Genomic DNA, 12,130 nt, shown 5'->3' on the forward strand with positions numbered 1-12,130 from the left:
AACTTCTAATTTCGCACTACCTCGAGGTGTCAATAGCGATAGGTACTAAAAGTTCTACGCATACGACCCTCCTAACTCGGCATATGCACTCTTCTGTCATGGCTCGAGATGGCGACTGCGGTTGCCACCCGCTGCGACACTCTTACCTCGGCATGTGCAAACCTCTCATTCACTTCCCCGCTCTCAGCCTGTTTCCGCTTTAATAAAACAATCACAAGCTAGGTAGTCATGCTTGTCGACTGCTGCTCGGCGCGCAAAATTCTCTACAAGCTGCAGGCAATCTGAGTGGTTTCAGTATACTTCCGTGGTAGCTTGGCAACTACTAACTGCTTGGTGCTGTTTCGTGAGTAAATGCATTCTACCTCGTAAAAAAAATGTTCCGCGGTATGACTTTTGGCCAGATGGGTTTCGGTCTAATGGTTTTTTTTCGGCCTAGTGGTATTCGGCCAAACGACCCTTTCCGGTTTTAAAGGAGACATACATAGTATTCTAGCATTTCGGGGATTGAGTAACGAAACGCTCATTCAGTTTGGATGAAAAGGAGAGCGTTACAATCTCACCCTGGTTGTCCCCGCTGATTCCGATGAAGGCATTCTTGATAGCCGTCCACTGCTTTTCTACGATGCTACCCTCCGAAACATCCATTGCCCGAGTTCCAAAATATACCAATGAGTGATCTCTTCACAGCCGGATCTTCTATTAGGCGTGTGTTTTATCGCCGTCAGAGCCGCTCATCCCGCCGTTGAATCCGAGCATTGCGTGATCGGACTTCGTCAATAAGAAGGCTGCTCATATGTGACCTAATTTGGTCGTAAAAGAGTACAGCAGAAACTGATATACAACATGTGTGCTAGACGGGTCAGACGCGAGACCAAGCGGCTCCGTGTCCAATTTCGGTGAATCAGGTAAATCGGACAACCAGGGAAAACGTTAGAAAATATAGTGTCAATCAGGGTGCAGTCAAAACACGTTAAGTGCCAGTTTACTTGTGGCTTTCTAACTTGAATTAATTGAAATAATTCTTTGAATTATGGTGCACATTTATACTACGACAAACAATCGCCAGAATTCGTTGCAAAGTTTGTCCATCAATCTCTCAATACTACTGTCGGGACCGTCGGGGGTCGTAATCCCGGCAATTATGAAAACCAATGAAAGTTGTTTGTAAAATTTAACTCTGAGTATTTTTGCTTACTTTAGAATTAACAATGAAATTAGCTAAGATTTTTTTCACAGTGCTATGCCGAAGTAGTCCTTATCCCTAAACATCCGAAGCCTTACTCAATGAGATATCCTTAGGCCACCAAATTCGACGATATACAATTGAAAGTAACTTGTTATCCTTGTAGCCATTCACATTCAGCCTGCCGTCGGATGAAAATCGCACGAACGGTTCACGCCCAACGACGACACCGACACGAACGTGAAGGATAACATCGTTCCGAATAGGCAATCCGTCGTTCAACAATAAATGCCTCCGCCCGCCGGCGGCTGTGATTGATAAACGAGCGTAGGTATTTCTCCGTTCAGCTGTCGTTGTTGGCTTGGCTGGCACGTCGCAACGGAGGCAAGCAGTTGCGAGCCGGAGCAGAATTGCTTTCCAGTTGAACGCCTACCTTCGCTGACGGTGGCATTTCGGCCGTGGGGGATTCCTGTGATTTCCACGAACGCGACAGCAAGATTGCACAAATGTTTGTCAACCTTGCCGATTGGAATTGAATTGGAAAACGAGATTTTAGTGCTTAGGACGTGATACAACCGTTGCGGTAACTTGGGTACCGTATCACTTCTTGATAAAACAAGTTTATCAAAAAGTGTAGGTGAGTCTGGAATAGTTCCTTTGTTGAATTTAAAAATCATTGGTTTTTTTATTGCAATAGGCAATGATGTGATATGCATTTACAATATTTTCAAGGTTCTTCCGAAAAGTGGGAAACGAACAAAATTGACAATTATTTCGCCACGTGACTGCATTATTTCTAAATTCATTGAAACGATCCAGTAGTCACTCGGTCGGCTACGGTTGCTCCCGATCATGACGAGCAAAACCGCCGATGTCACCGGCGGTTACGCCATCTCCATCATCATAATCATCAGCAGCAGATGATTTACCGACTTCGCTGTCGTCATCACTCACTGTCATCGTCGATGTTTTCAATACACCTGAATCGGGCTTTACGTTGTAACCGGATATGACCTCCTCTCTGTAAGAACCGCACGCGAGTGTCCCAACCATGGCACAGGCAAACAACACCCTTGATGCAGGTTTGACATCGTGTACCCGGGCGACATGAAAACCGCCACCGCACTCCATCCGGACGATCACCGAGCGAACGGTCGATTCTCATCTCATCCAGCCGTATCGGTGAGGAATGCGTCGCCGTTGACGACGTCGAGCTTGGTTTGGTCGCTCCATCGATATCAAATATCAACATTTGCCGACGATTAAGGTTTTGACTCGAATGCACTATGGGTGCACAAAGAATTTGGACAACAAAGCTGAAATCGTTTTCAAAGTTTCAAGTAAAGAATTTGAGCACTGATTTTACTCCATTCCCATAGTGGAATGGTGGGTATCTCTATTCAGAAGCAATATCAAAATTCAAACGTTCGTCACCCATCGCGAAACAAATGCTCGGTTGCCCATGCACGGAGTAAATGCGTGTGTTGTTGCCTGACCTCACGATACTTACTCTGGCAGACGAAGTAAAACCGCAACTCGCGATTAGTCAAATTACAGAAAACGTATGCACTTTTGCAGGTTGTGCAAGGATGCAGTTCCCTGCTTTGCTATTGCATCACAACAACGAGCTTCAGTCGTCTATTTCAGTAGACCGTAACGTATCGGGTATGTTAGATCCGGAGCGCACAATCGATTTCTGATGGTTTTAGAATTTCTGGAAGCTTACTGAAACGGAACAACGCCCATCCATGTAAGCTCGACAAATGTTTCAACCGATTAGCTCCACACCACGACCAAAAAACTTCCACAATTATTTAATTCGCTTTGGTAATGTTTCCTCTCTCAATTTCCTTCCAATTACAGATTCTCAAATCATTTCCCTCGTCAGCAATCACAGCATTAGTGGTAATTGGCACCGGCAGCAGCGGTCGTTAGTGGTTACCGAGAACGCCATCACTACCATCGACGACGTGGGTGAAAACTTCAACAGTGCGCCCCACAACAACAACAAAAAATCAGCCAGCAGAAGTGCCAGTAGTGGGAGTGATGGTTGTGGCTCCAGTAGCAAAGCGAAAAGAAGTGCTCTAGGGTTTGCGACCAGTTGTTACAAGCCGAGAAGCTGCAAAGGCAGCAGCAAAGCGTCGCATAGTGAAGAGGGGGACAGTGCAGTGTTGCCAGAGAAAACAGCAGTGACCGGTCCCGGTACTTCCTCACCGTCGTCTCCGTCGACGTTCTTCGCCGGAACCGTGGCTGCGACGGACCAGGTGGGTGCTGTTTTATTTTCTCTAGAGATGTTGACAGACATTCGGTTGAATGGCGAAACAGATCTGTTCTCCCACGGAAGTATCCGCGGAGAATTAAGACTTTAAATGTTTAATTATATCTGCAGGTTATAAAAAAATGATCCCGTTTCGTTTTTTATAATTATTACAAGCGGTGGTATTCCTGCAAAGGCACTGTTCTTGAAAAAAAAAACTCTTATAAGGTCCCGTCACCACGCTCAGCAATGAGCATTAACAAAAACAAGAGGAAATGAATTTTCAAATGCCTTCAAAGGAATAAGGTTTCAAGAACTTCCCGCCAAAACGCAGAAGAAATAGAAGGAAGCTGGAGACATCAGATATTCCTTCTAACTCTAACATTGATAATTCTTCTCCTATCGAACTGAGCAATTAATTCGATTTAACTCATGACGAAATTGAGCAAATCGAATCTACCTCTGGGTCAAGGGATACGATTCATGCAAATAATTTTGAAGGGGCTCAAGGTTTTATTTCAATTTACCAGAAGTAGTTACGATTGTTCAAAGTCGCCCTAGAACAGTGGTGCTCAGCACTTTGGGCGTTTTTTCCTTAATTTTTTTTTCTCACACAATAAAAATGAGCTTTGACCATACAAATTAGTACTTGATCGAAAGCATTTAAAGTATCTATCTGCTGAGGGTAATAAAACGGATATTGGTATTGAATTTTCTCGGTACGAAGTGATCGAAGCAAAACAAATGTGCGGTCCGCGGGCCGCACTGTAATTTTACTTTGATCAAGTCGTACGAAGTCATTTTAACACCAATATCCATTTTGATTTCCTCAGCTGATAGATATGTTTGAAAGCTTTCGTCCAAGTACTAATCATTTATATTGTGTGACAAGTAAATTAAAGGGAAAAAAGGTTTCCGGTAAATCACCGGATCTCATGAAGATGGAAATTTCGCAATTGCTTGGATTTGCATCAGTCTAAGTAATTAAGATGAAAAAGAAATCTCACTCTGGCACTTCTCAGAGAGGCATTTCTCAAGAATCTTATTAAGTTCACTACCCCATGATAAATTTCTTTTAGAAAGCTCCAAATGCGGGGAGCACTGGCTCTGATGATGCATTTCAACTTGTTCTACACAGCTGTGCAGGAACCAACACGAAAGGAGCGAAAACAAATCGAGAATCACCATTTTTGTGTGTTTTCGCACTTGTACACAAGTTTGATAAATTTGTTTTCATGGCTTGTTATGATTCGGAACAGTTTTTGCCTCGCCTTTATCGTTGTTCGTTATCTATTAAAAGCGATTTCTGCAAACCCTGGTTCCTACGGAAAGTCTGCCACGAGTTTCTCCAGAAATTTCTACCAAAATTCTTCCGGAAATTACTCCAAAAACAGTTTTAGAAACATCACCGCATGATTGTTCGAAAAACACCAAAATTGAAGGTTGATATACAATCAACCACAAATTCTTATTAGACTTCGTTTAAGTGCATCTCAGTTTTTTATACCGGAATGCGCGCTCTTTGAAAGGTAAGGAAGATGAACTGTTAAAATCCAAATTATTTTATCTATAGAGATGATAACCAAACATAAATTATTTTCTTCTTCTTTTCACATCACTGGTCATTACGTGGTTGATGAGGAAAGAACGATGTTTAACAGACTGGCGTTCAGAAGAAATTAATCTAGAATTTAGATCTAATATATTTAAATTCTGAATTCTCCTATCGAACATTTAATTCATGACTATATTGAGCAAATCGAATTCGCTGCATTTTGTTTCTGAAAATTTACCGACGGTGAATGATTTTCATACCTACATAACCTTCAACGGAAAAAATCGTACTGACGATTCAGATAGGATGAAAAAATGTTATCAGACTTCGATTAATCCAAACTATTTTATCTATAGAAATGATAATCAAACATAAGTTATTTTCTTCGTTCGAAGATTAGTTCGATTTGATTCATGATGAAATTGAGCAAATCAAACTTGAGTTCCTAATAGAAATTACATCGCTTGTCATTACGTGGGTGATATCGGATACATCACACATGGGAGGAAGCGGATGAATGATGTAGTTTCACTCTTTTGCTCGCGTTTTATACAAACTGTGACTGTTAGGTACGTTTACTATACGCATATTCAATAGGTATGATTGCCTTCCCCTGAATTCAGTATGTCGTTCTGCGCTCTACAAAAATCACATCGTTGATCGCAAACTTCTTCATCAGTATTTAACTGGGAAGCGTCACAATTTGTTTCACGTACGACGACAAAACTAAACAATTGTTTGAAATCGTCTTTAAAGACCTCCGGTGACAATCCTGCAAGGACTCCGTTCTGAAAAAATCCTTTTAGAAGGACCCGTCTCCACGCTTAGCAATTTACTTATTGATTTATTTATTTATTGTCGTCGATCATGTTTGTAGACCATTCTGATACAAATTGGATTTAAGAATATAGTTCTTTGATTTATTTATTACTAGACTAAGGCCGGAGTGGCCTGTGCTGCACATAAAAGTCTTCTCCATTCAGCTCCGAACATTGGGAAAATCCTAAAGATGGTATGAGTGTTCACATGAAATTCCATATTTTTCGTACAAAACTAATATTATCATCAAACAAAAGTGGACAAGGATGGACAAATGAATATCATGGATTCGATGGGCCTAAATGTATACTTTCAGAATACGATTGAAATTTTTGCTAATATTTGCTACTAGCTGCAGTAGAATGCTCAGAAAAATATCACTTTTTCTTGAAAAAACGCTTATAATATGCTTGAAAATGAAGCTATCAACCATCTTATGTAACCAAAAGATGCGCTTTCCAAAGGCCGTGAAGCGATGCAAAATTCTTGTTTTCGAAAGAAGAAAATAATTTATGTTTGATTAATGAGAATTTCTTCTGTCATAAGACGAGTTTAAACAATCCCATTGAATTCCACCACTTAACTTAAGTGGTGGAATTCAATGGGATTGTTTAAACTCGTCTTATGACAGGTGAAAACATTCCACTAAAAAGCTCAACATAATTTTCTTATTAGAATTTCTTTTCGCATTTTCTGCGCTCACCGCAGTGTGAATATTAAATCCGACCACTACCTCGTTGCAGTATGCCTACGCTAAAAACTCTCGACGGTGTACAACACGCGTCGAAGTCGGACGCCGCGGCTTAACATTGGGCGGCTACAAGACAGTAGACTAGCCCAAGAATACGCGCAGCAGCTGGAAGTGGCACTCCCAACAGAAGAGCAGCGTCTCTTGAAGATGGCTGTAGAGGTATTCGATCCGCCATTGCATTGGTAGCACCGCAACCGCTGCACTTGGCACGGTGCCCCCAGATCGTCTGCTGGACCAAAAATTAACTTTTAAAAATCACATCGAAGGCCTTCAAGCCAAATGTAACAAATATATTAAGTGTCTATATCCACTTATAAACAGAAAATCAAAACTTTGTCTTAAGAACAAACTTTTGATTTACAAACAAATTTTTAGACCAGTCATGTTGTATGCTGTGCCAATATGGACTAGTTGCTGCAATACCAGAAAGAAGGCACTTCAGAGGATTCAAAATAAAATTTTGAAAATGATTCTGAAGTTGCCTCCATGGTATAGTACCAATGAACTTCATAGGATTTCTAATATTGAAACATTGCAACAAATGTCCAAAAAAATTATTTCCAATTTTAGACAAAAATCGTTGCAATCTTCTATTGCAACGATAAGCTCCTTGTACCCTTAGTATAAATTAGGTTAAGTTTAGTTTAAGTAGAAAACATTGTAATTCCTACATGGTTCAATTAAACCAGAGGAAAAATCCTAACTGCCAGAGGCAATTGAAATGTATTAATAATACCTAAAAACGTTACATAGCAAATAAGGATGATAGTGTTAAGAAAACACGGAACACCTAGTCTAAGAGATAAATGCATGTATTAGATAATTAGCAAATAAAATAAGTTAAAAAAAAACGTATGTTAGCCTAGGTCTCCAGTAGCCTTGCGAGAACGAGGCGCCGGCGAGTCAGCAGGCCCCTTCGATAAGCCGTAAGAAGGACTCGCTAGAAGTGAGTCTTCATAATCAACAAAGCTTTAAAGCTTGCCATTTTGATGATATAAATCACTAAGGGGAAATCAACGTATAGACAATTTTTAGGAAAAAAACGAATGTCGAATGAATAAAATAAAATATTCACTGTAGCGTTGTGAACTTGTAGGCCGATGCGAAGTGTTTTAGTGTGCAAAAAGCAAACGCTTGATCAAGCATATTATTAGTTTTGTGAATGATTGTGTTGTGAATGATGTTCCCTAGTACAATTTGTGTATTTGATGTTTTTTTCTGCTGAATGATATTATGTTGCATTTCTTTACATTCAGTTTACAAACTTTACAAACATTTGAATTTCATTCTGGAATATGATGTCGTGGCTATTCCACGGTAATTACGAATGTCAGATTTTTTGCCTGATTTGAAGATAGGCACAAGATAAGAGCTTCTCCATACCCTGGGAAAATTTCCGGATTCCAATGACAATCTGAAGAGCCAAAACAAAGGTACAGTCAACTTTAGCCAGACTCTTCATAAATATCTATGGAATACCGTCAGGACCAGGGCCTTTAAATGCATCTAAGTTTCGATCTGATTAACACCGATATCCCTAGCGAATTCTGAGATAGGCGCAAAAAAAATCTAGGTCTCGATCTTGTTCCGAAAAGGTGGTGTATATTTCTTGGAAGAAATCTCCAAAAAGATTACAGATATCTTCCGAGCAATTACCGACGCGTTCTTCTAAATACATGGTTGACGGAAAATTGTCTGATTTTAATTTTGATTTTACGTAATTGAAGAAGTTTTTTGGACATGACTTTATTTCGTTTTCTGTTTTCGTGTTGTGTTCTTCAAATGCTACATCAATTGCTAATTTTAATTGATCGCAGATGTCTAAATATGTTTCCAAATTTTCATTCGTCTTGTCTAGCTTGTAAGTTTTATGTAATTTTTGGTTGCGATTCTTTAATTTTTTTATTTGCCTATTGTACCCAATTGGATATTTTGAATTTCCGCTCCGTCGTTTTCTTCTTTTTGGAACCTCTTCAATAATAATATTAAATATAATGTTATAAAATACAACGGAAGAGATACCTGTCAACGGAAGATTCAATATTATCTTCATTCTCTAAAATTTGCTTCCAGTTAAATCTACTTAGCTTATGTTGTCATAGTTTGCTTTGTTGTATTCAAGGACTTCTTCAAAGTCACAGTCGCTGGGTTTTTTTATATTCATGAACGAACACAGAGTATTCGATTGCCGTGTGGAATGTTTCGTTTTTCCATAAGGGATTCAATGATTCAGTCACACAGAAATCTTCTTGAATATTCGTTAGTAGGAGATCAAGGTAATAGTTCTGTTGATTTTTAATGTGATTGAGTCCTAGACTAGCAGTTCTGTCGAATATAAACATAAGTGTTTCATATTGCCCAGCGACTGGAAGTAGAATTTGTTCGTTCTCTGAATCCGGAATAAAGTCAACGGTGCGTTGATTAAAGTCTCTGTAAATATGTACTTTGACTTCAGGTGGAAGTCCCGATAAAATTTCTTCTGCAGTTTAAAAAAAGCTTTCAAAGTTCCGGTGGAAAATACACAGAGGAGAAAACATGGCTTTCTCCTGCAATGTTAGATTTCACCCAAACATGCTCAAAGTTCTTATATCTTATATTGCTTTAATGTAATAAAGCTGCTTCCGAAAAGTTCTTAACTATTCACGCTATTCGCATAGATATTTGTACATGTAGGGAAGGACGTTCGGTTGTGGGCACCCTTTTGAATTTTGTCCATAACTTTGGTTCTAGTTAGTCCTTTAAACCTTTTTATTTCGTTCAGGCGCTTTTGAACGTCCATATACAAGTAAGAAATATACCTCGACCAACCAGGCAGAACGCGCCCATATCACTTTCTGGACCAAAGGGCAGGGTATTTTATCTATAATTATCAAAAAATAAAATCAAAAATAAATTATTTTCTTCTTTCGAAACCAGAAGGTTGTTATAAAAGAATGGTAACGAGTGGAGCAACTTGAGGTCCTAATAGAAATTACATCACTGGTCACTACGTGAACGATATGGAAAAGTGATGTTAAACAGACTGTCGATCAGAAGATATCCAAATTATTCAAATCTCAATCTGAAAAAAAAACCTCTTGGAAGGTCCCGTCTCCGTTCTCATGAGCATTAACAAAAACAAGAGGGAGTCTCTGAATTCTCCAACAACTGAAGAATTACCATCAGTATCAAGTGCAGAGTACCATCAGCGAAATCTGTTTCAACAAATCAATCGGAAGATGAGTATATCCAAAAGGTCAACATCGAGTGCTTTAACGAGGGCATATCTGGGATAAAAGTGACTCCGATTAACTGGAAGAAGATGGACTACGTTTATTACCCGGAGAAAAAATGCCGTGAAATAAACGAAGCTGTACGATCTAGCCACTGCAAGGAAACAAAAATTATGATTTTGCCGATGCTAGACATGGCATTAACAGATGAGACAAAAGAAATAGTGGTTCAATATTTTGAAGATGATGAAGTAAGTCAAGTTATGTCTGGCCAAAAAGATTATGTATCAGAAAAAACAGATGAAAGGCGTCAAGAAATCCAAAAACGATTAAACGGCCTTCAAATAAACAAGGTTACATCTTTGCAAAAACGCAGAAGAAATAGAAGGAAGCTGGAGAGGTCATCCTTTTAACTCTAACATTGAAAATAACTCTTCTCCTATCGAACTGAGCAATTAGTTCGATTTAATTAATGATGAAATTGATCAAATCAAAGCTTGAGGTCCTAATAGAAATTACATCACTGGTCATTACGTGGACACATCAAACACGGGAGGAAGCGGATGAATGATGTAACTGCACTATTCTGCTCCCGATTTATACAAAACAACCGGTGATTGTTAGGTACGTTTACTATACGCATATACAATAGGTATGATTATGTCTACCCCTGAATTGAGTATGTCATTCTGCGCTTTACAGAATCACATCTCATTGCTGAAGGAAATCAAGTAGGTACTTATTCATTTTGTAATGCTTATTATGTACTCCCCATGCCCCACTCGGTTAGATATGAGATGTAAAAATTAAAAATAAGTATGTAACGCGTGGAATAAGTGAAAAATAAGTTAAGTAGGTTGAATGTGGAATGGAATAACTATGAGTTATCAATTTCTAACTTCTTCTTCAGTATTTAACTGGAAGCGTCACAATTTGTTGAAACCAAATGACGACGGAACTAAACAATTGTTTAAAATCGCCTTTAAAGGCCTCCCCAGTGTTAAAATTTATCAAGATGGAAATTTCACATTTGCTCCAGTTCAAGTAATTAGAATAAGAAGAAAACTCTTCAATTTAGGTCAATAAAATTAAAATCATCGTCATCGAGACGAACAAAACAGTTTATCAGTGTCTCGATGAATAAAAAATACAATTGTCCAAACAAAGAATCTGTACGGTAAACTTCGTCAAGATACAAAAATTATTGAATTATAAAAAGTCAACTAAGTAGCTGCTTAAAATACAGCTTTTACATGGGAAACACAAAGTCTGTTGAATTGTGATAAAGTAGTTGCACGTTTGATAAAGGGTATACGGAATCAGGAAAATACTTACTTGATATTTGATGGGCTACAGCTCTTCGATGAACCTACGCCGAATGGAGTATCCTTCTCCACTGGACTCGATCCTGGGCCAATCGCTTCCAGTCGCGCCCTCAGGTCCTCTTCAACTGTAAAAAGCCATCGTGTACGCGGCCTTCCACGAAGCCTGCGGCCTATTCCGGGTTCTCTACTAAGTTCAATCAAAGTTAATTGCCTATTTCCGGGGATTAAACCACCCGACTTGGACGTTAATTTACAATGTTATTAAAACTCATATGTGAATATGTACGTTATGTGGATAATATTGATTTGGAAAATGTATTTGTATTGGGTCATGGGTTCGAGTCCCATCGAAGGGAAGTGGTTACCTCCAATACATTTTACTTAATAGTAGTAGAATATTATCCTCGCTTGACGTTCTTCCGGCATACGAACAACGTGACCAGTCCACCGTAATCTGCCGTGTTGAATAAGCTTAATAATATCCAGCCCTTTATATACCTGGTACAACTCGTGATTCATGCGATGCCGCCAGATACCGTTCTCCTGTTTACCGCCGAGTATTGTCCGCAGCACCTTACGCTCAAATACTCCGAAAGCTCTCCGATCAGCCTCCTTTCAAGCCACCGGAAGAATCAGAGTAGTAAACAGCGCGAGTTTTGTTTTCGTTTGCAGACTACGGGACTTAAGCTGTACTGTCTGCCTCTTAAAAGGCGCAAAAGCCTCTTCCCCGGCACGGCGATCAATCTCGATATCGTTCTCAAATCCGAAGAGCATATGCGATTTTGTGATAATGGTACCGCTTCTTTGCACACCAGCTCTCCTAATCGCTCCCTCAGGTGCTATATTGAACAGTAGATTAGAGAGTCCATCACCCTTCTTTAATCCATCTAAGGTAACAAATGACGTCGATATTTCATCCGCAACCCTTACCCTTGATTTCGATCTGTCCAACGTTATACGAATCAGCCGTATCAGTTTCGCCGGAAAACCATGTTCAAGCATAATTTGCCATAATTCACTCCGTTTCA

General features: G+C 39.5%; 1 protein-coding gene across 2 annotated transcripts in view; it reads left to right on the forward strand.

Moving 5' to 3' along the window:
• LOC134205768 (uncharacterized) overlaps positions 1–12,130 on the forward strand; it is a 464,448-nt gene that overhangs the window by 111,706 nt on the left and 340,612 nt on the right. For both annotated transcript variants that reach the window (XM_062681347.1, XM_062681348.1), the window contains one exon: positions 3,047–3,447. In XM_062681347.1, coding sequence (XP_062537331.1) covers positions 3,047–3,447 — 401 coding nt within the window. The remainder of the gene's footprint in view (positions 1–3,046; positions 3,448–12,130) is intronic.

Source organism: Armigeres subalbatus, chromosome 1, assembly GCF_024139115.2.
Source record: "Armigeres subalbatus isolate Guangzhou_Male chromosome 1, GZ_Asu_2, whole genome shotgun sequence".
NCBI lineage: Eukaryota > Metazoa > Arthropoda > Insecta > Diptera > Culicidae > Armigeres > Armigeres subalbatus.